The 24,258-nt window shown below is 43.0% G+C and overlaps 1 protein-coding gene across 21 annotated transcripts in view; it reads left to right on the top strand.

The window, feature by feature from the left end:
- The window catches only part of TTLL5 (tubulin tyrosine ligase like 5), a 282,938-nt gene that overhangs the window by 129,709 nt on the left and 128,971 nt on the right, over positions 1-24,258 (top strand). For 20 of the 21 annotated variants that reach the window (XR_009355825.1, XR_009355827.1, XR_009355826.1 and 17 more), the window contains one exon: positions 15,926-16,080. The exons of the other annotated variant lie outside the window; for it this stretch is intronic. Coding sequence is in view for 17 of the 20 variants with exons in the window: in XM_059182754.1 (XP_059038737.1) it covers positions 15,926-16,080 (155 nt within the window). In the remaining 3 variants the exon portion in view is untranslated. The remainder of the gene's footprint in view (positions 1-15,925; positions 16,081-24,258) is intronic. 21 annotated transcript variants of the gene reach the window in all.

The raw sequence follows: 24,258 nt of genomic DNA, 5'->3' as shown, positions 1-24,258 counted from the left end.
AGCCCAGACTTCCAGCTGTCAGACATCACCCCCTAACTATATTATCAGCATCCAAAATACGCAGTGCATTTTTAAACTTTTTTATATAAACCAAATTTTATTTACTTATTTATTTTATTATATTAAATTAGCCACTGTATAGTACACAGTTTTTGATGTAGTACTCAGTGATTCATTAGTTAAGTATAACACCCAGTGTTCATCACAACACGTGCAATGTATTTTTTAAATTTTTTTATTAACATATAATGTGTTATTTGCCCCAGGGGTATAGGTCTGTGAATCATCAGGCTTACTTACTTCACAGCACTCACCATTGCACATACCCTCCCCAGTGTCCATAACCCAGCCACCCTCTCCCTACCCCCACACCCCCCAGCAACCCTGAGTTTGTTTCGTGAGATTGAGAGTCTCTTATGGTTTGTCTCCCTCCCGATCCCATCTTGTTTCATTTTTTCCCTCCCTACCCCCTGCAGCCCCCCACCCAGCCTCTCAAATTCCTCATATCAGGGAGATCAAATGATAATTGTCTTTCTCTGATTGACTTACTTCGCTCAGCATAATACCCTCTAGTTCCATCCATGTCGTTGCAAATGGCAAGATTTTATTTGTTTTGATAGCTGCATGGTATTCCTTTGTATATGTATACCGTATCTTCTTTATCCATTCATCTGTCGGTGGACATCTGGGCTCTTTCCATAGTTCGGCTCTTATGGACATTGCTGCTATAAACATTGGAGTGCACGTGCCCCTTTGGATCACTACATTTGTATCTTTAGGGTAAATACCCAGTGGTGCTATTGCTGGGTCATAGGGTAGCTCTGTTTTCAACTTTTTGAGGAAGCTCCATGCTGTTTTCCAGAGTGGCTGCCACCAGCTTGCATTCCCACCAGCAGTGTAGAAGGGTTCCCCTTTTTCCTCATCCTCGCCAACATCTGTCATTTCCTGACTTGTTAATTTTACCTATTCTGACTGGTGTGAGGTGGTATCTCACTGTGGTTTTGGTTTGTATTTCCCTGATCATGCACCGCATTTTAAACATATTTTGAAAATATTCTCAAAAAAACATTCAAGAGAGGGTGCCTGGGTGGTTCAGTTGTTAGGCATCTGCCTTCAGCTTGGATCGTGATTCCAGGGTCCTAGGATCGAGTCCCACTTTGGGCTCCCTGCTCAGCGGGAAGCCTGCTTCTCCCTTTCCCACTCCCCCTGCTTGTGTCCCCTCTCTCACTGTCTCTCTGTCAAATAAATAAATACAATCTTTTTTAAAAAAAAAGTTGAAGACATCTAAAACCTATTTGTTCATCTCCCTTTTCTCTCTCAGTATTGGTAACACGGCAGTCCTCCTCGGGACTTAGGTATGGTGCATTTGACTTATCACTGTCTCTGTTTGCTTCTTCATTCTCTCTGCATCCAGGCATTTGCCAAGTCTGGTTGATGTTGACTCCATAATGTCTCAAATCTATCTTCCCTGTTTCATTTTCACATCGACTGTCCTGCTTAAGGCCTTCATGATCTCACCTGGACAGCTGCAGTTACCTCCGAAACGGTCTCCTGTCCACCGTAGTCTTTGCTGTAAAGGAATCTTTTTGAATCACAAGTCTGGTGATAAGACCTCCTTTGCTCAAGAATCCCAAGGGGGCTTTCTGTTACACACAATGTGAAGCCTGAGCTATTAAATGTTATTCAAAGCCTTTATTTAGAATCTGGCTCCTGGCTACTTCTCCAGTCTGTCCTCTCCCATCACGTGTGTTTTTGTGCAACTCACTCAGAATTTGTTTGTTTCCACGCCTTAGTTTTTGCTACCTTCTCGTGGGAAATGTTCCCCTGTCACCATGTCTGACTTTATGCGTCCATCCAGGCTCAACATAGATGCTGTTTGGTTCACAACCGTCTTGGGAGCTTTCCTGGTATAATCTGAAATCTGGCCTCTGTACTCAGAAAGTAGGCAGACACCAGGGAAAGAGGCAGGCCACTCAGTGTTCGTAGGTGGCAGTTCCGGCGCCAGCAAAGGGAACTTACATACAAGGCTTGTCTTGGGCAGCAGCAAGATGAATGGATCCCCATGCCTGCTGCCAAATCTTAGAAGTTTGTAAAGAGGCCCTAACTGGGGCGCCTGGGTGGCTCAGTGGGTTAAAGCCTCTGCCTTCTGCTCAGGTCATGATCCCAGGGTCCTGGGATCGAGCCCCGCATTGGACTCTCTGCTCAGCGGGGAGCCTGCTTCCCCGCCCCCCTCTGCCTGCCTCTCTGCCTGCTTGTGATCTCTGTCTGTCAAATAAATAAAATCTTTAAAAAAAAAAAAATAAATTAAAAAAAGAGGCCCTAACTGGGCTCAGTCATGTGTACTGTGCATGTGTTTTCAACACATCACCATCTCAAAGCCGTGTCCTTAGAGAGGCATCTGGGAGCAGGAAAGGCAAGTGGCACCCACATTCCAAGGATGGAAGGAGGGGCTGAGGAGCTTCTCCGTGCCCTGGGCCAGCTCGTGGGTCCGTCGGCAGCCGTGTCTTTCTCACGGCACACTCCCCAGCAGGTGCTCCTTCGCTTGGATGCATGTCACTTCATGCCTCACTCTGTGTCTGGAGAGCCGTCTCCTGCCTCGGAAAGCTTTGGGGGCAGTGTCCTACACCGCCTCAGAACCTGACTCGTGGGTAATACTCAGTAAATGTGCTCATTCTATCGGACTGTAAGTGACTTGGTTGAGGATGGGGACCCATTTTTTACCACTTTTTTTCAGCGTTGGTATAGGGCATGCCCTGAATACGTTTTTGAGTAAAAAAATGAATGAAGAACCCGCTGCTGCCCCAGCCAGAAGTCATCTTTCCATGCTCCCTGCTCCTATAGCCCCTCATTAGTTTCTCTGTGTAGTAAACCTGTCGTAGTGATTTTGCATCTCTTTCCCTTTGAGTTAGATCTGTGTGATGACACTTCCTTCTAATCTGTCACCTAGCACAGCACCCTTGCACTAGGCAGAAACTTGTCACAGCCTTGCTAAGTTGGAAAGAATTTCTCTTCTTCATTTTGTTGGTTTTTATATCCTTTTTTAAAACTCTTCTTCGGGGGCACCTGGGTGGCTCAGTGGGTTAAACCTCTGCCTTCAGCTCAGGTCATGATCTCAGGGTCCTGAGATCGAGCCCCGCATCAGGCTCTCTGCTCAGCGGGGAACGGGCTTCCTCCTCTCTCTCTGCCCAGCACTCTGCCTTCTTGTGATCTCTCTCTCTGTCAAATAAATAAATAAAAGCTAAAAAAAAAAAAAAAAGTAAAACTCTTCTTCATCCTTGTTTTCTCATTGATAGTTCCACACCTGCCCTTCATCATAAAACAGCCAACGTTAACAGAATGTCTGCTCTGCACCGGGCACTATGCTGGGCTCTTTATGGCCATGATTTCTTTAGTCCTGGGATGTAAATACTTATTTATAACAGGTAAAGCTGGAAGGATAAGTGACAATTCTAAGGTCACACAAATGGCAAGTGACTGAACTCATGATTCAAACCCAAGTCTGCCTGGCGCCATGCTCTTCCCCTCAGAGTTTTCCTGCCGCCTCCTGTGGGAATCAGAGCTCTAACCTCTCATCAGCTGCACATGGCAGCAGAGTGCCAGCCGAGATGGTGCTTGAGCCTGCAAGAGAGAGCCGAGGACTTGAACTTGCTGTTTTCATGATTAGAAGTGCTTCTCCAAACAGGTTGAGAGGTGTGTGGCTTTGTCTAGATTATCAGTTATTTGTTGAGAGAACAAGTATTTGTTGAGTGAACTCTGCATCAGATTATTTTATGGTGAAAGCCATTGATCCTTTGAGCAGGCAAAACTCAGCCTTCTTAATCTGCAGAGATGTAGAAAGAGTGGATCGATTTACTGTGGTGGTGGCAGTTCTCATCGACTCCTAAAAACCAAATGTATACATTAGAAACACTCTCAAGCAATTTGGCTGTTTTGTGAGGTTTCCCAAGAATGTCTCAAATCCTCATCCGGAACTCTTTTCTGGATTTTGGAGCGCTGAATGTTGATATGCATATCTGTGTCATGTAAATGACAATGTTCAACAGAAAGGGGATACATGACAAGAGAACTTGGTGTTGATGTACTAGAACTACAGAGATTCCCAGCTTTTCCTAACCCCTTTCAAAATTTAGTTAACATTAAAACTCACATCTCTTGGTGATCAGAGTGTAGATTTCTTGAGGTTCATTTTATTGGCATCCAGGAACTGATACAGGAGTTGAAACTGTCTTAAAACATGTTGGTTGGTGTGGCTGATGATTTATACATTCTCAGGAGGTGCCCTTGAAACAATGGTTAAAAAGGTAGCTGTTTAAGGATTTTTTTTTTCATGTTCTTGATTGAATATATGTACTATTTCTCTAGTGATGAAAATGATGTAGTAAGTGCAGATCAGGCACTTTTGGTTTTCCTTTTCTTTTATCTTGAGGAAAGTGGATCTTGGTCCACTGGTGTTTCCTCTTCAAAGATTGCCTTCGGTTCTCGCTCATACACTAAAACCAGTCAGAAGGACTTGCCGCTGCATTTCCCTATTCCAGATCACTTAAAGTCCCAAGGCCAGGGGGAATGAGAGTTTCCAGGGCAGGTTCTATTGATCTAGCCATATTCTGATCAGTCTTTGCATATGAATGGCACGAAGATATTTATTCTCAAGGTGATATTGGTGTAGTTCTGAGGACATTATAAATGCAGATTTAGACAAATTGATTTTCATATCATCCTGAGTGATTCTTAACCTTTTCGGAGTCAGCGATCCCTTTGAGTGTTGCATGAAGGCTCTCTTCTTCTGGGGAAAAAAAAAAGTGCTTAGACTTAGAAATTTGCTTCAGACTTAGAAATTTACAAAATTTCAAAAGGTCCATAGACATCCCCCAACCCTTTGTCTCCAAGTTAAGAACCTCTGAAAATTTTAAGATAGCATATGGCCAATAATACCAGTAACTTGGCTAAAAGTGATCACCTTTATTCACACATTCTGTATATATTTCAGTGATATCCCCCGAGTAGGGTGTCATGTCAATGAAAGCAAGGATTTTTGTTTTGTGCGTTTTTTTCATGGTTCTGTGCTTGGTGCTGAAAAGAATGCCACAGAGTAGTTGATAAATATTCATTGGATTAATGAAATAATCTTTTGATGCTGCATCTCTTGGCCTCACTTGAGCTGAGACGAGATCCCGAAAGCTGCACTGGGAGCGCTGTGTCACCAGTTGACTCACGTGTTAAGCTGTTATTTGGTCTTTCATGTTGAATTCCCAATCTCCATTTTGATAAATAAGATACATGACATTTACAAAGAGCCTGGTGAAACTGATGTTCAAGATCTGTTTCACTCAAGATAAAAGGAAAACCCGAAATGCCAGATCCATCCTTCGTAGACGATTTTCATCACTGGAGAAGTACTAGAGAATGTATGCAACCCAATTTCAGATGGAGTCTTCAGTGCCAAGGAGAACATTGTGCAGTCAAGGAACGAAAAATGTATGCAAAGCTCTTATTTCCCGCATTTGAGAACCTTTCCCAAGGCTTCAAGACCAGGTAAAACCCGTCTCTAAAATTATACAGGGCACTAGCAAGAGCAACACTTACCTCCCTCTAATCACTGATTATTTTATTTCCCATTATTGCAACGCAGTCCCTCCCTTGTGGTATTTGCAGAAAGAGGTCATTTGGAACCTCTAATTTCCTCTCTGGCCTTCCAGTGACATTAATCACTTTTCCACTCACTAGTGAAACTAGCTGCTAGCTAGAGGCTGTGGGGGTTGTGTGTGTGTGTGTGTGTGTGTGTAGGTATGTATTTAGGACTAGATGAGAACCACTTCATTTAGTATATAAATACTTTTGTGCCTGCTGAGCTAAATTCCGAGGATACAACAATGAATGAGATATAGTAATTTGTGGGTCAAGATAGGCAAATAAACCTGCAGTTATAATATAGTACAAATCATGGCATGCAGCTCTTCCAGCTCTACCACTATGCTCTTTTTTTTTTTTTTTTTTAAAGATTTTATTGTATGAGAGAGGAAGGGAGAAGGCGGGGGTGGGGGTAATGAGAGACTCAATGCTGAGCAGGGAGCTCAATCCCAGGACCCTGAGATCATGACCTGAGCCGAAGGCAGACTCTTAGCCGACCGTGCCACCCAGTCGCCCCACAACCACTATGCCTTTGAAACAGTTTAATGACAAGCCTTCTTTACTAGCTAAGGGAGATTGTTTATAAAAAATAAATTTGACATTGGGAAGTAAAGTGCAAGGTAGTAGCAGCAGGATTTCAGGATCTTACTGCGCTGAAGGGGTTGAAGGACTTTCTTAGAGCCAATGATAAAATACCAAATTAAGCTTCTGATCTTTCCACTTCCACGTTGGGGATAATCCCTGCCTCCTGGCATAGTTAGTTGCTGGTTGGATTTCCCCCAGCAGCAATGATAATCCTTGGTACTATGTTAAGAAAGGTAAAGGTCACGTGATAACCCACAAGCCCCAGTCAGCGGAGGGCTACATTTGTAGAGATGGAGAATTCGTGGTCTGCTATACGTGGAGAGTGTCTTGTCCTTAACGGGCTGATCACAGGCATACACGGAGGCAGATGCTGCTTTCTGATCAATCTGGTAGCGGCTTGAGGGCTCACACCGGCTGCCAGCATCTTATTTTTCAGTAAGCTGTGTTATCTTGTCAACATCTACTTAAACTTCACCATCCTTAAGTATCTGTTTGATTTTGTGGTTCCATGGTAGCACTGGAAGTGACCGCACAGGAGGTCATTAAACACTGATTTAGGGAGGACGGTGCCTGGAATCCAGGATTCCATAGTCACTGCCTTGAGGTTCAGGAGCAGATGCCCCCAGAGAGGCTCCTTCAGGCCATAGTCTCCTCTTATTACTGTTTTTGGTTCCAAACTCCTGAGTGGAGTTTCTAGTTGGTGACTTGGGCTGGAGAGTGTATGATCCATTGTCTTCTTTTGCCCACCAGGCCTCAGACCTCAGGCCTAGACCAAAGCCATCTAGTCAGACCTCTCCCCACCCAAGCCCACCCCTTAATCTTGATCCTCAGGCCGTTCTGTTGAAGAGAGGCATGGAAAGATAAATCTAAGAAAAGGTATATTTGCCCTAAGGCCCACTCTCTGACCCTCCCTTCTTAAAATGCCGGGCAGCACCATCTTGGCTTACCAGCTACATGGGAACATAAATCCCAAAGAGGGCTGATGGAAGAAGAGACCATGAACAATGAACACATAAACTCAGGAACTTTTATCCTCTGCTTCCAAAGCAGGTCTCCAGCTACAAGGCCCAGCATTCTTCCTGAGCTTTAGGCGGAAAGAGAGAAGCCCAGCAGTGGTACATCCTGCGTCCCAGACTTGGTACCTTTTGCCTGACTGCCGTGGCTCTCTACACATCTTGGTTTTCTTTAATAGCCCCTTTCACCCCAGCCCATGAAAATAGCACTAGATTTCTCTACCTACACCACAGTTCTGACATAGCACTACTCTTACCGGAACCCTTGAGCAAACTTCCTGTTATGTCTTAGGTCAAGAGCAGAATCTTTTAGTCTGGCATTCAAGGATCTCCCCAGCCATTTTTCTTTCTTTTCCTATCTTTTATTGTTCTGAGCTTTAGCCAAATTAGACTGCTTCCTGTTTTTCAGACATTCTTCCTGCTTATCTGTCTCTGCATTTTTACTTAGGCTTTTTTGCTCTAGGAAACCATGACCACCCTGCCCCCCCGCCCCCCCCCCCCCCCCCCCGCCAGTAATCCTCTTACCTGTCCTTTTAGGCACAGCTCAGAGGTGGTCTTGGAATTTCCTTTGCCTTTTTATTGGGCCAGTTACCACTTTCTAGCGGCCTTGAATATTATCTGTCTAGGTGTCTTGTCTCACTTACTATATTATCAGTTCCTTCATGGCTTAAGGGCAGGGGCCACATTTTAATCTGTGTTTCCCCTTAGGATTTTGAAAATTTATTTTAATTCAGTTAATAACATCATAGTGTATTACTAGTTTCAGAGGTAGAGGTCAGTGATTCATCAGTCTTTTTTTTTTTTTTTTTAAAGATTTTATTTATTTATTTGACAGACAGAGATCACAAGTAGGCAGAGAGGCAGGCAGAGAGAGAGAGAGAGGGAAGCAGGCTCCCTGCTGAGCAGAGAGCCCGATGCGGGGCTCAATCGCAGGACCCTGAGATCATGACCCGAGCTGAAGGCAGCGGCTTAACCCACTGAGCCACCCAGGCGCCCCTTCATCAGTCTTATATAATAGCCAGTGCTCATGACATCCCATGCCCTCCTTAAGGCCCATTTCCCAGTTACCCGATTCCCCCCACCCTCCTTCCTGTTCCCTTAGGATTTTACCCAAGGCCTTGCTTATGCTAGGCCATGCAGTGGATCTTTATTGGATTCTCTCTGAGGTTTGAACTTCTTTTGCACATTCAGGTGTGCAGCATTTCTAGAGCATTCCAACTATAGCTACAGTGATCTAGTTAGGCCTGTCCCTGGATCTTCTTTGGATGCCAAAAGGTTATGTATCTGGGTGGGTGGTGGGTATATTCTGGGAAGCCATCAGGGCATTGCCATCATATTTTAATTATAGCACTGGCAGCAGCCCTCCTTTTAGCAACAGCAGTAACAAGCAGTAACACTTGGGCGGGCCAGCCTCCGGAAATTGGCCTCCCTCTCTGTGTTTCTCCTACCCCCTTTTCAATCCATCACCTGTATTTATTCCTGCTGTAATTTAAACACCTGTCTAGCTGGAATGCGGGCAGTGTGTCCTTACCCCACACATTCAGGTATTTGCTCACCTGCCTTATTCGGAAGGCTGGCTCTAAGATAAACAGAGTTGGTATTAAAAGAAAAAAATGCACCGAGGTCACCGTGGCAATGGACATGAAGAAGGGAACAGGAGTGGAACCTCTGGATAAGCTGCTCCAGGAGAGTGGTAGCAGAGGAGGAGGAGGAGGACAGCAAGGGGTGAAGCATCTGCCTAAGGTTTAGGCAGCGGTGGGATCCTGTGACTCGATTTTCCTACAGGCAGTCATTCACTTAGCTGACTAGCCTGAGAAAGGCCGGGGTGGAAGAATATTCAACAAGCTGATTTTTTTTTTTTTTTAAGATTTTAAAATTTTATTTCTTTGACAGACAGAGGTGACAAATAGGCAGAGAGGCAGGCAGAGAGAGAGTGGGGGAAGCAGGGTCCCCGGTGAGCAGAGAGCCTGATGCAGGGCTCGATCCCAGGACCCTGGGATCACAACCCTAGCCTAAGACAGAGGCCTTAACCCACTGAGCCACCCAGGCGCCCAAGCTGATTGTTTTTATGTGTCAATGTCTTGGTTGTTTTTTAATGACCACTGTTTCTCAAGGCAGCATCACAAGTAGACTCGGGATTTTCTGAACCTTGTTCTAAACTGTTTTATCCACGTTTGCATCCTTGGCAGACTGAATGATTATTCATGTCATCATTTGAACATCCAGACAACATTGAGAAATAGTAAAATTTTAAATTTCCTGATGGAATTATCTTCTCTACTCCTTTCCCTTGCTTACTCTTCACCCCATCAAGGTATTTCTTCCCGTTTTTGAAGATCCCCTGACCTTTGTGCAGGGGAACCCTTGAATTCTCTTTCCTTTGTCCCCATCTCCTATGACAAGTCCTTCCTTGACATTAACTTGCATGTGAATTACGTGTGGATCTTGTCAAATGCAGATTTCCTTCCCTGGGGCTGAGACTGGCTAAGAGCTTGCTTGTCCCATCAAGCTCCCAGGGATTAAAGTTGCTGCTGGTCCATGGATGGAATTTTAAGCACCAGGCTCAGTGGGGCAAGGCAGTGGGAGTACCACAATGCCTAGAAACTACAAGGTTGGGAGATTTTCAATCAAGGTGACCAGGAATTGAAACTAGGGGCTGACATGGAACAATTATTTGTGCTTGGGCAAGTTATTTTGCCTCTCAACCCCAATTTCCCCATCTGTAAATGAGGGCAATAATTCTACCTACAGAGCTATCTTGAATATCAAATGAGTTTATACACACACACACACATGCGTGCGCACGTGCCCACACATGCACAGAAAACAATGCCTGGCAAAAATTAAGTGCTCATTGAATTAAGCTATCATTAGTGCTAATAATACGACATTGTTGTTACAATTGCTGTTACTGTAGTGAATCTAAGAGGTTTTGTATTTTCTCAAAAAAAAAAAAATAAAATAAAAATAAAAATATAGGAATATAAAGAAAAAAAAAATTTAAAATGTTTTAGAGGTTCAAACAGACTTAAACAGTTCTTATAGATGTGTACTCTTTCTCACACATAAAGATGTTGATATCCATTATCAGCAAGACATGTTATTTGTGTCGTAGTTTCAGTAATTAAAAGGGTTTTAAACTATCCCACCCGTCTCCCGGACTATTGTGACCAGTGGCCTGAATTCCCGAGTTGGCTAGCCTTGCCTTAGTAGCGTAGAATCTGGTTATTGACCCAGAGAAGCCACCTGGCCCAATGGCTACACCCTCTGCCTTAATAGCCTAAAGTTCCTAACAAAAAATGATGAGCTATCTCTTTCATTACTGATGCTATGTTTTTATGTGCTGTAATTCTGTCCTTTAAAATTCTTCAGCATGAAATGTTCATCGTTAATGAAAATCTGATACATATATGCCATTTTCCACTTTCTCTTCATCTAATGAAACTTTGTTTACCTGGAGGAATATAGGTGGACAGAGAAGCAGATGCAACCTGATGACAACCATGTTCGTCATCATCCTGTCCTGTTAAGGAGGACCTTCAGATGTGAAGCCTAACTGGCTTGTAGAGTTTAAGGCCTGGCCCAATGCTGGGAGATCGGCCCTGCTCTTGGATCTTCCCTAGTCAATGCCAGGTGTTTCTAGGGCCCCAGTTGATGCTTAGGTCCATTTTTGTTCAGTGACTCCTTCTGCCCATCCTAGGAAAAAACTGGGAAACTGAAAGGAAGAACCAGATGCTTTCTTAAGTCATTTAATCTAGAAATGATTCACTTGGACCAAACTCTTAACAAGACATCAGTCTGTACAAATAAGATTCAGCCAGATCTGGTGGAGGCTTCAAAGCCTTCATACCATGTGGCTATCACTACTGTATTAGGTGATACAGACTGTAGAACATTTTCATCTTCACAATATATTCCACTGGATTGTCCTGTTCTAGAAACAGGGGTTGAAAAATAGGTTCATCTCCTTTGTCACTTCTGATTGATCAGCATTGGCTGTCTAGAGGACTGTGTAAAGAAGGTTCTGAGGCCATATCTAAGTGAGCCCCAAATTGTTTGATTATTTACTAGCAACGTATGTCCTAGGAAGACTGAGCTGGGTGGATGGCATAGGTCCTGGATGTCTCATAGACAAAACCACAGAAGTAAGAATAGAATATTTAAAATAGAGGGTCAGTTGTTATTATTTAAAGAGACAGGTTATATTTTTAGCAGGAATTTTTTGGAAAGAAAGATGAGAAGCTTTAATAGCTTTGTTATTCTTTATAATAATCTCTCATTAAGTAGTGGTCCCTTTTGCTATTTTCAAAATAAATTAACAATGATGTTTTGCTTTTGTGTAGAAGGAAATCACAATAGCTACCCTTTTTTGGTTTATCCATGAAATAAGGAATTGATGTTACATGTAAAAACAAAACCCACCAGGAATCTAAAATTAGTTTCATGTTCATGCCATGTTTTTACTATACCTGCTAAGAAACAGAACTGATTGAGGATGGGTGTGGGTTTTTTCATGCGCTCTGGTGAAGGATATTAACAATATGCATGTTGTTAACAAATGGGGAATAAAATTTAAGGCAAAGAAGAAAAAGCTGGCATAGTTTGGTAAAATCAATTCTTGTATAATCACTATTGTCAGAATTTGAGGTATCTAATTATATTTTGAAAAATTTCTAATAATTAGGGATAATTTAGGATAACTAGGACTGTTTACTACTAGTTTTAAAATGGGAAAATGGATTTTATTTTTTTAAGATTTTATTTATTTATTTGTCAGAGAGAGAGAGAGAGTAAGTGAGTGAGCACAAGCAAGGGGAGCAGCAGAGGGAGAAGTAGGCTCCCCACTGAGCAGGGATCATGGCCAGAGCTGAAGACAGCCACTTAACTGAGCCACCCAGGAGTCCCGGATTTTATTTTTTTTTTTAAGATTTTATTTATTTGTTAGAGAAAGAGATAGAATGAGAGCATAAGCAAGGGGAACAGCAGGCAAAAGTAAGCTCCCCACTGAGCAAGAAACCCAGAAACTCGAGATCATGACCTGAGCCAAAGGCAGATGCTTAAACTGACTGAGCCACCCAGACATCCCTAGAAAGTGGGATTTTAAAACAAGAGTACCACTTCTGCAACTATTATGTAACCTTGAGCAAATTAGTTACTATAAACTCTCTGAGCCTTAGTTTCTCCATCTCTGAAAGGGAGTATAGCAGTGTCTGCTTCCATGAGTAATGGGTAAGGAGTGAGATATAAAACCTCACTTTTAAGTACTGGCCATCGCTACTGCAAGGGCTCAAACATTAAACTGTGTTATTTGGGAAAAGTATACCACATGCACTTGGAGGAAAACATTTCCTGTTCTCATCTTGGCCCTGCACTTAGTAGGTATTTTTAGTGCGGTTGTGATTTTTGTGCAATTGTTTACCCTTAGAGTTATGTGATTTTAGTTTCCTCTTTTGTAAAATGGAGGTAACAGTAGAACCTGCTTCAGGGGGCTTGCTCAGGATTACATGAGATAAAACGCACATCGTGACAATGCAAGGACATCTAATACATGGCACATGGTGAACATTGAATAACTTAGCTATTATGATGAAAATGATGATGTTTGAATTAGGGGTGGCCTTGCCAAAAGAGAGAAGATTCAACAAATCTGATACTTCTTTTCCTTCCCATTCACTAATCTCTAAACCATACAGTTGATACTAAACATGGTGAAGTGTGTACATTTTGTTTATTTTATTGCTGTTCCGCTATAAATTATTAATATGCCTCTGTTATTAGGGTTTTGGCACACTAACGGAGGCAGTAATTGGAGAAGCTGTTAGTTATCACAAAGCCCTTTCTCACTTACTGTTTTTATAAGCTGCAAGCTCGTGTCTAATTTGAAAGGCCAGGGAGCAGAGCAGCAAGGAAGAAGGCTCAGTGTGGGGCAGGAATGAAGTCAGTCCTACAGGGAGCGGTTTGATCGTCTGACAGTCTGACTGCTTTTGCCACTGAGGTGCAGGAAGAAGGCAAGGCTCTTCCAAGACTCCACAGGCCAGAGAATCCTGCCATAACCTGCCCTGGGATCTTCCCTCCCCACTTTTCTTTAGTCCCTGTGTGTCTTCTCCCCTGATAGCAGAAGAAGGAGGTCCGAAATGATGATAAGGCAAGGTTGGCTTCTGAGGCTGCTTCTAAGACCCACATTGGAGGGCGCAGCTCTGGTGTCCTGGACCTCAGCCTCCACAAGCACCAGGAATCACTCCTGAACTACGGAAAATGCATTCATCCCCAGAAAAATATTTGAGTCCTTTGGTGTGAAGACCTAGTCCTAGGCCGTTTTCATGTACTGAGTTCCCTAATTAGGGATGAGACACTGTACAGTTGCCAAAAAATAAATGATCTATGTTTCTTTCACAATTTCCAGATGAGGGGTGCCCGGGTGGCTCAGTTGCTTAAATGTCTACCATTGGCTCAGGTCATGATCTTAGGGCCCTGGGATGGAGCCCGAGTTAGGCTCCCTGCTCGGCAGGGGGCCTGCTTCTCCTTCTCCTTCTGCCATCCCTCCCCGCTCATGCTCTCTCATTCTCTCAAACAAATAAATAAATAAACTACAAAATAATAATACTAATTTTCAAATGAAAAAGACATGACAGTGCTCCAGAATTTTCCTATTTGTAAATGTCAAAATTACTAGGTTCTTGGGACAGTTTCCCAGGAGAACAGTTTTCCCGGAATGTCCGTCTCCTGTGCCCCTCCTCTCCGGCGTCTCACACCCAGCACCTGCCTTCACACTGTGCTCTCCCTCTTTTCAGCATCCTCTCCCTGTGCAACGGATTTTGAAATGTTTTTCCAACCGTCCTTTCTTTTCGGACTCATTGCACAGGCTTTAAGCTCACCTCGTGTCTGTATTTCTCATCATACCTGACATTTTCTCGTTTGGATTATAAGGGTAATCCATGCAGTTCATAAGTATGTATCTATGTGCGTGTGTTGAAGGAAATTGGGTCTGCTTTCTGTAGTTGTATAGTGTGACTTTTTTGTTCTTTAACTTCAGATATCAGCATGGTTCTTTATCTTTAAGAATTCCTCGAAAAACTGTGGCAATACTTAATATTCCCTCATATGCACAGAGCAAAATTTACTTAACAACACTGTTAGCCATTTTGATCTTCCCATTTTCCAATATTAAAAATATAAAATGTTTCCAATATTTCCAATATTCCAATGCTTCTTTTCAAAATCTGTTCACAATATAGGGTCATGAGTAAGAAGATGAGTTTTGAAGTTCCAAAGACCATGTTCCAGATTCTAGTTCGGCCATTTGTTCCCAGGCCTCAGTTTCCTTCTTTGTAAATGGCAATTATAATGGTCTTACCAATAAAATTATGACAGTTTAAAATGGGTTGTATAGGGGCGCCTGGGTGGCTCAGTGGGTTAAGCCTCTGCCTTCGGCTCAGGTCATGATCTTAGGGGATCCTGCTTCCCCCTCTCTCTCTGCCTGCCTCTCTGCTTACTTGTGATCTCTCTCTCTCTCTCTGTCAAATAAATAAATAAAATCTTTGGGGAAAAAAACAGGTTGTATATAATGTACTCATTTATATTTTTAATATTTATACAGAGCTTCACACATTGTAAGTTCTCCCAAATAGTAATTGCAGTTATAATAATCACTATTGTTAATCATGGGCAGTTAGTTTTGGGTTTTTTTTTTTCTTTTTTTTTTTTTAAGATTTTATTTATTTATTTGACAGAGAGCAATCACAAGTAGGCAGAGAGGCAGGCAGAGAGAGAGGAGGAAACAGGCTCCCCACCGAGCAGAGAGCCCGATGCGGGGCTCAAACCCAGGACCCTGAGATAATGACCCGAGCCAAAGGTAGAGGCTTTAACCCACTGAGCCACCCAGGCGCCCCATCATGGGCAATTGTTTTTAGCACAGGTGCTGAAAATTAGATGGTAGTACAAATACTATGATGCCTTTAATAATATTGCCAAATTCTTAAATGATTCTACCAATTTATAGACACATAAACAGTATAAGTATGTATCTAATATCACCCCTTGCCTAAATTAGGTAGTATATTTTTATTATTGTATATCCATGTATACACAAAAATGTTATCTTGTAATTTGCGTTTCTTTGATTGTCAGTAGAAATGTCTAGTTTTAAATGTTTAGTTGGCTAATTATATTCCTTTTTTGTAAATTGTTTATTAGGGTCAGTGCCCATTTTTCTTTTGCCTGTGCATCTTTTTTCTAAATCAGCAAGTAATTTGTGTGTCATAAGAATCATTCTTTTATGTATAACTAAAATTTATTGTGATTTCGAACTTGCAGATGAGGAAACATGGGCCAGAGAGGCTAAGTAGTTTGCTTAGTGTGTCAGACAGACCCTTGCCTGGCACAGAGTTAATATACAGTAAACTCTTGCTGTCTTTGTTACTAATCTTTGTATTTCACAGCACCTGGCACAGTCCAGCACTTTGCACACAGTAGGGGCAGAATCCATGCGCGGTTAATTTCTGTTGGCACCAGCCACCCTTACTTCTCCTCTTTGGTGTGCGCAGAAGCCAGCTTTTAATGGCCGCCTGGGTCACAGCCACCGTTTCAGCTCAGATGATCAGCATCTCTTCAACTCGACTTGATTTTCTCCATCTGTTTTTTAATGAGACTTTTTGAAAATGCTGTAAAATCAGGTTATTTCCCCCTCACTTCATTTCTAGGTAACAAACCTGAATTTGGCAAGTGGCGTCATAAACAGAAGCAGTGCTTCAACCCCCCCCACCCTTCGGCCTGTCATCAGTCCTAGTGGCCCGACATGGTCAATACAGTCAGACCCCCAAGCTCCTGAGAGCCACTGCACTCCTCCTGGAAGCAGGTATGTGAAGGGTCTTGGAGCCAGCGTTTGGGGCGCAGAGACAGCCTGGGTCTGAAGAAGGCCATTCTCACCTTGAACTCCCTGCACTGACACCTGGGAGACACGTGCCTTTCCGCCTGTCCCAGTCCTCTGGCACTTGAATGGAGAGCCTTGGTTTACTCGTAAGACAGTTTGCAGGCAAACCAAAGGCAAAGGAAATTTCTGATGCACTTCAGAAGGTTAAAAGAGGAAGAATTCCTACTGTTTTCGATCCTGGCCTGTAGTCCACATTTTCTTGTTTTGACTTTTGACATTCTCCCCTTGTCTCCTCATTCTTGTTTATACCTTGTACTATGTTGTGTCTCATTAAGTTTGGACTCTTTTTGTTGAAGGACATACTTGTTTTTTATGTTTTCATCTGGGTTATATAATTAACCTCAAACAGCCTCCCTGGACAATGCTCCTTTGGGAAGTGGGAAGGAAATTTCCTTTATGTAGTTGAGCAAAGAGGCAGAGGATAAAATCCAAATAGATTCTGGCCATAATATAAGCAACTTTAAATTAAAAAAGAAGCCACTGTGTTGAATTCTAGTCTCAATCCATATTTTAAGTCCCCTATTTAAAAAAAAAAAAATGTAAGAAATGGATTCCCAGGAATCTTGCATTAGTGGCTATTAAAAATGGCTCTGATTGCATCTGTCCCTGAGTGAAGTGAGCTAGAGAGGAATGTGACTGTTAGGATGAAGTATTCTGTTCCCTCCAAGTAAAGATAATTGCTCCCTCCAAATAAGAAGCTCTGCCACAGATGTCCCAGCGAGTCCCCACCCCGCACCAGCACTTGCAGCCTCCACCAGCCGGCCAGCTCTTAGCATGCTGCCTTGCCTCGTGGTTGCGAGGGGTGACCAAAGACTTAAGGATGAAGGAAATACCTATTTGCCATTGAAGTATCTGTTAGTGTCAGAATTGTTACTGAAGGAACTAATTTGGGAAGCAGAGACTCTGCCCAGGAAGCAACATAAACATAAGCACATTACATCATGCTTGAGTACAGTGTCTTTCATACCAGTAATCGTTGTGGTCAAGGGTGAAAAGAATCATCTTAACTGAGAGTTATAAAGAGTTGGAAGACTGAGAGGCAGGACTGTTTCAGGCAGGACATCCTCCCACGAAGTTCTCTGTGCAGAAGTCTGTCGTTTGGTGATTTACAGTCTACAGAATAGCCACATTCCTAAAACATAAGTCGTAAAAAAGAATTCTGTTTATACCGTAGAGCTTTATTTTCCATATAAAATATTTCCAAATATTCCATTTTCATTTTACAATCAGAGCCTTGTTTCTATGGCAGACACGTTCCCTGCAATCTTAGGGTATATTATCTGCCTGTAGGACAAGGCTGGAACCATTTTCCATACTATAAACAAAATGTCGAAACTCCACATCATGGCTGGGTTCAGAACCTTCTTTGGGTAACACCTGTTTGGCAATGCTGAGACCCAGAAAGATGTGGGAATCCGTCCAGGTTAGAGTCCAGACCTAGAGTCCAGCACCGTGAAAGGCCTTCGCCTAGCCAGACTGTGCTTTCCTGAGCGGCAGGAAAATAACACATTATACCATTGACTTCAGAGCCCCTGCACCAGAAAGGGGCCCGTGCAGAGTCCTCGGGCTTTTCCCCTTTCGGGTTAGTTGTACCCAAAGCAGCCCTCTTGTCACCTGCTCTTCAAGCCAAAGGGTCGGTTGTCAGGTCCCATTTCAGTTGAGAGTAGCCCTGAAAACCTTCCTCTGAGCCTAGGTAACCTTTGGTTGCCAGAACAGCCTGGAGGCACCTTGTGGAATTCCCAGAGGTTTCTACCCAAAAGCAGCACTAAGTGAATTCTCCAGGGTTCTACCAGAGCTGGCTGTGATGTGGGCCACAGCCAGACCTCCAGCAGACATTCTACACAGTACCGTACCCCAATTTCCATTTTTATCTGGTAAGTCACTGTTTTGTGGATGGGCTCTGGTCTCTCGCTTAGTAGTAAGGGTGACTAAGCCCATTGAATAGAGGATTAACAGCCTAGAGATCTGAGTTTTAGTACGGGTTTTGACACTAAGTGACCCTAAATTATTCATTGAATCTTTTTATGGGGTAAGCATACTTACGTGTAAACCGGCCTGTTTTGAGAGCTTTTAGATCGCCCCTATGGCACTTTGATCTCCCTGGAAGTGGCAGCTACGTAAATAAGAGGTGCTCTTACTAGTTCATCTGTCACAGCAACAGTGGATTCCAGCGCTGATAAGCTCTGATAATTCACTAAACCAGGGGCTGCCCCATCAACGGTGACAAGACGTAAAGAGAATCCTTCGCTGGCTGTGCTTTTCATCTGCATGTTGGAGGATTCAGTGACTTGGTAGCCACAGGAATGAAAACTGGTGACTCACGAGAACTCGGCAAATCGTGTTATTTTTCATTTCCCTGTGGTGTTGCTATTGTTCTCGATTTTATGGATCACACACGTTTTCACCAGACAATCTTGTTCTTCCCCCGCTGTTTTGAAACCACCCCAAACGCAGCCTCAGGGCTGTCGTCTCCCATTGGGTCAGTGTGAGCTCAGCCCGGCTCCTCAAATCCCTTGGTTCCTCTGGTCTGTCTGGAGTCCGTGTTCAAGCTTTGTTGTGGGAGAGGAAAGCAGAGAGCCCATGACTTGCCCAGACAGTCTGAGGCCTGGCCATGTAGCTTGCAGTTCCCTAGACGCTCTGGAGCTGGACTTGGCCAGTCATTCCTCTGTTGTTACTTTTCAGAGGTAATAAGTGAGATTAATTGCAGGCCATTCTCCAGAAGAGAAAGTAGTCAGGGCCAAAACCAGTCACATGTTGAGAAGCCTGAGGTGTACCTCTAAGCAAGGCCGATTGAGAATTCTACAATAGGACCTCTGGGATGCAGGTACCAAGTGTTCCTGACCTCCTTCTTAAAGGGATCAGTTTCGCTTTCCAGATGCAGATACCTGGGTATCTAAGCTTTTCTTCAGCCAATGAGATGGGGGGGGATTTTTCAGGCAGCCCTTTGAGTGTACGTTTTCTAGGCCCATGGGGTATTGTTAGGGGCTCAAAGCCATAACCAGAGGCATCTCCCCAGGACTGCCAGCCTTGCCTGGAGTTGGGCAGGGCGTTTTCTAGGTGAGGAGCCCTCAGTAGGCTCACAGTGCATCTTTCTTTCTTTCTTTTTTCTTTAAAGATTTTATTTATTTGACAGACAGAGGTCACAAGTAGACAGAGAGGCAGACAGTGCCAGATGGCAGGGGTGGGGGGTGGGAGCAGACTCCCTGCTGAGCAGAGAGCCCGATGCAGGGCTCGATCCCAGGACACTGGGATCGTGACCTGAGGCGGAGGCTTTAACCCACTGAGCCACCCAGGCGCCCCACAGTGCATCTTTCTGTTTGAGACCTGGAAGGGTTACTGTAAAGTCTTGGCTGCTGCTTGGAATGATTTGGGAAGGACAGGGCCTCAGACGGCTTGGCAGGAACCTGAGGCCCTGTTTTTTTCCAGTCCAACCCTTCCTTGTGGATCGAGCTGTCAGGGAATCCCACGAATGTCTGGCTTCTGCCCCTTGTATGTTTTTCCAGTATTTGTCATTGAATTATTTTTATCCATCTCTGGCTTTTTCACACATGCAACCTGGGGATTTGTCTGTTCCTCGATATTAAAGGTGGGGGAGGTTGAAAGCAAAGCCATGAGTTTGTGCCTCCTTTTTGCGACTGGGTAAGACCTCATGGGCTTAGGGTGCTCGTCCTGGCTAGCCCCCACTGTAGAGAATAGCATGGGGGAACAGGGTGCAATGAAGCGCCAAATCTTTGAAATTGGGGTATATGTCACATTGCTCTGTTCCTCTGTCCTCTCACTCTCTGGAGCTAAATTATAGAGTCTGATACCCTACTTTACATAATTTTTAAGAACAAGTTTTTCAGAGATTTTGATTCTAGTTTAGCTAATATTTTTCTCCCTTCTTTAGATTATCTCTTATAAATGTTGCTGGAGAGTCAAGTCTCTTTTCCATTTTTCATTCTTAATCCTCAGAAATACCAAGTTTGTTGTTGTTGTTTGTAAAGTCCTATTCATTTTCTCCCTGTCAGGCATTAGGTTAGATGCTGGGGAGTCACGATAAATAAAACAGGATAGTGCCTGATCTCACAGAGCTTACAGTCTGTGATGTATCTTTCACATTCTCAGCGAGGGTAGTCCTGGGCGCTGGGTTGGTCTAAAAGATTTGGAAGACATGTTTGTTTGTTTTTATCACTAAGAGGTTACTATCTAGCAGAGAAGAGGAGCCATATACACATGAAACAATTACAGAGTAGTGTCCAGTGGTATAGAGCAAAGATTTAAATTTTACAGCACTGGCAATCAGAAGAAAAGATAGCAAGAAGAGTGTATGAGGTTTTAATCCTGTCGCCTGCTACAACATAAGAGAACATTGTGATAAGTGAAATAAGCTGATCACAAAAGGATAAATACTAACTATATCATTCCATTCATATGAAGTGTCTAGGTAAGTTAGAAATGTAGATTGCCAGGGGCTGTAGGGAGAGGGGGAAGGAATTAGCATTTAATAGCTACAGTTTCAGTTTTATAGATAAAAAAGTTCCAGAGATCTATTGCACAACCATGTATATATATTGAACTGCATACACAGAAGTGGTTAGATGGTACATTTAAACATAGGGGTTTTTTTTACTTCAATGGAAAAGAGTATTTAAGGGCTTAAAAGAGAGCACCACAATTCCACAAAAATTGTACTTAGTGACTAAAATGGCAAAGTTTTGCTCCTGTCCTCTGCCTCTCTGTAGGGAGATTATCCTGAGCCTAGTCCTTGAAATGCTTCTGTTTCTTTACGAGTGTGTTAACTTCATAGGAGAGGGGGCCGTTGACCCCTATGAGGAAGGTGACATGGTGTCATAGAAAAAAAAGGAGCCATTGAGTTGGAGGGGCCTGGATGCGCCTCACTAAGTATGTAACCACCGGCAAGTTAAGCTGCTTCTCTGGGCCACAATTACCCCATCTGCTTAGATATGCAAGTAATACCTATCTCTTAAGTTGTTTTAAGATTTAAATTAGCAGCGTATGTGAAAGGAGCCAGTGTACTGTCTGGATTTGCTGTAGGTTGTTGATAATGCTTTGTTTTCTTCCCCCAAAGGAGTAAAGTTAAAATTGGATTTGCTTGGGATATGGTGTCGCTACACACTTGGGTTAGTATCTTGTACAGAGGGAACTGGCCGTCACCTACAGGTGGTGTGCTCCTCGGGCTGGAGTACAGAGCTGCGCCCTTTCCAGCTGAGGAAGGGAGAACACAGAGTGGGGCCAACAGGAGACTCTTCCTTTTTCTTTGACCCCTTTGTTGAAGGGTGACTTCGTTCTGCTCACCAGGCCCTTCCTTTCTGCTATCTTCTTCTGAATGTTGAAATTTCCACTGCAGCTCAATGTTCCAGCCAGTAAACACTCATATTTTCCATCTATCCTGGGGGTCGAGCTTTGGGAGAACTTTTCTCTGGAGGAGTTTGGAGCTTATAATTTTGTACTTTATACTGTTATGTAAACAACACTCTCTAGCCAAAGAGCACAATCACAAAAAGAAACCAATTGGGGGGGGGGGGGTGCCTTAAAAAAAAAAAAAAAGAAAGAAACTCTTTCATGTTCAGAGTTCTGTAGAAGTGATATTTCACTTCTTATTCTCCTTCCTTCTTTCCCATAAAATAAAGTTAACCTGACCTTCCTCCTCCTGAGTCTTAGCTCTCACCATTCCTTCCCCTTGAGTAAAATGTTTCTTCAGCACAGGAGTGATAAAGGCCTGTACTTCTATCTAAAATTTCTCTGCTTCTTTTCTCACTCGCCCAGGCATATATCCTCTCAGGGGTTATGCTCTGTGTCAGTTCAAGCTCTGTGACAGATTCCACAGTTCCTTCTTCCCCGAGAGAGCTGAGGGCCATAGGTGTTTGTGCCAAGGGCCGAAGGGTTGGGCTTCTGCCTATTGAAGGAATGTGGGTAAACCCAGGAAATGTGTCAAAAGATCGCTGGCTGGACATCATAGCAGAGCCTGGGCAAAGTATGTGTGGGAATGTTGGGGCCTAGTATCAGGAGTGAAAGAAGTAGATCTTTTATCTGCAAGCCAAAATGCAGGTTGCTTTGTGGTGTGCCAGTGTAGTGTTTTTTCAGTTCAGCAAGCCTCCCCCCTCAACCCCCCAGAGTACCAAAGAGAAACCACCTCACCTTTCCTTGGGACTAACACATAGGCACACGTGTACACTTGCACGCACACAATCTTGGAGGCAGACCCTATCTTATTTGACTGTTCACTTTATGATTTTATATTCATCCACAGTTGGTGATTATTTTGGCTTTAAGAGGCCTGAATGCCAAAAGTCTACATATTAAGCTGAATGAGACTCCTTTTCTAAAATGAAGAAGTTATGTTAGAGTTACTTTATTCATAATTCAGTTTAATTCTCACGTGGTTTTTCTCTCCTTTCATTTTTCCAAGTTAACTCCATTTACCAGCCTTGAAAGAGCTTAGAAAAGAGTCAGAGTGGCAAAGAACCTGTCTTTCTTTGTGACTCCTGTAGAGATTCATGCTGATCCAGTTTTAAAGCTTCCTGTTGATTCCATGAATTTTTAGAAGGAAGACCAGCCAGCTTTCCCAAATCTGTAGCTGAAGATCCCCTCCTCCCTCCCATTTCTTTCTGTTTTATTTCATTTTATTTTATTTGGAAGGGAGAGGGAGAAAGTGAATCCCAAGCAGGCCCCACGCCCAACATGGGTCTCGATGTCACAACTCTGAGACCATGACCTGAGCCGATATCATGAGTCAAATGCTTAACCAACTGAGCCACCCAAGTGCCTCTCCCACTCTTCTTTTTGTTAAGACTTTCAGCATGTTACCAATTAAGTACAACTAAGAAATCATTGCTTTTTTTGTTTTTTAAGATTTTATTTATTTGAAAAAGAGAGAGGCAGCACAGGGGAGCACAATGCGGGGCTTGATCCCAAGACACCCAAGATCATGACCTGAGCCAAAAGCAGATGCTTACCCAACTGAGCCACCCAGGCGCCCCTCCTTTTTTTTTTTTTTTTTTTTTTTTAACACCTAGGATTTAAGAGGCTAAAAGGAAAAAACTCGCTGTATCTCTATTTTAACAAAACAATAGACTGACAGTATCTGAAAACGAGTAAAGATCCTCTCTTCCCTTGCAGCCACTTGGAGAAGCAGTTTTGGCTGAGGTTCTGGCCTGGGTTTAGATTCTTGATAATTCTTTGTTCCCTTTCCAGAAAAGAAAGAAACAAAATTAGACCTGCTGAGGACATGATATTCCCATACCACTCCATTTAATGCTTAGACTAGAGACACAGTAGGGAAAACAGGTATACCTAATCTTAACACTGAGGTTTACATGATTCATTTTTATTGTGAAGTCAATATCCATAAATTAAAATTTTAATCACAAACCATGAAAATGCTCCTAAAGAAAGATACCTAAGAGAAGCTAAACTTAAAAGGGCATTTAAATATGGAGCCAAGTGTTCTTTGGGAGATGCAAGGAAAGCTGGAGATGGGAGAGAGGCAGTGTATGAGGGCTTAGGAATTCAAAATGTCACATCATATGGCCGGCCCCTGGAGTTCGTAATAAATAACAGTAGAACTTTTGACTTAATTGGACCATTCTTCTGCTTCAGATGCAGTAAAGGGATGTTTTGACTTTCATGAATTATCAGGCTAAAACTTGTATTAATTTGGCTTCAAAGCCAATAATCAATACCATGTTCAGCCTGGTTCTTTAAAAATAAGTTTTACTATCTTTCCATGATGAAAATGAAATATGTGTGCATCTCTGGAACGTGATGATAATCTAGAAGGATTTAGATGAGAAAAGCAGGCTTTCTGGCATAGCAGGTAAGGAAACCATAAAGGAGGTTAATAAATGGGATATACTTAAAGGCTAAAGGAAATCAAATTATGTTCCTCTGAAACGTTGCACCAAGGAAAATTAAATAGATGAAAGAATCTGTCTATATTATTAGTGTTCTCAAATCTCTTGCTTAGCTACATGAACCCAATACATTTGGAATACCAGCCCTCAAAAGAAGAGTTTTGTTACCTTCTTTCCCAAATCATTACTATATTGAGATATTTGAAAAAGAGGAAAGGTGGCTACTGCCATTAAGTAGCATCCCGGA

Source organism: Mustela lutreola, chromosome 7 (genome assembly GCF_030435805.1).
Source record: "Mustela lutreola isolate mMusLut2 chromosome 7, mMusLut2.pri, whole genome shotgun sequence".
Taxonomy (NCBI): Eukaryota; Metazoa; Chordata; class Mammalia; order Carnivora; family Mustelidae; genus Mustela; species Mustela lutreola.
This window is presented reverse-complemented; position numbering and strand designations above follow the sequence as displayed.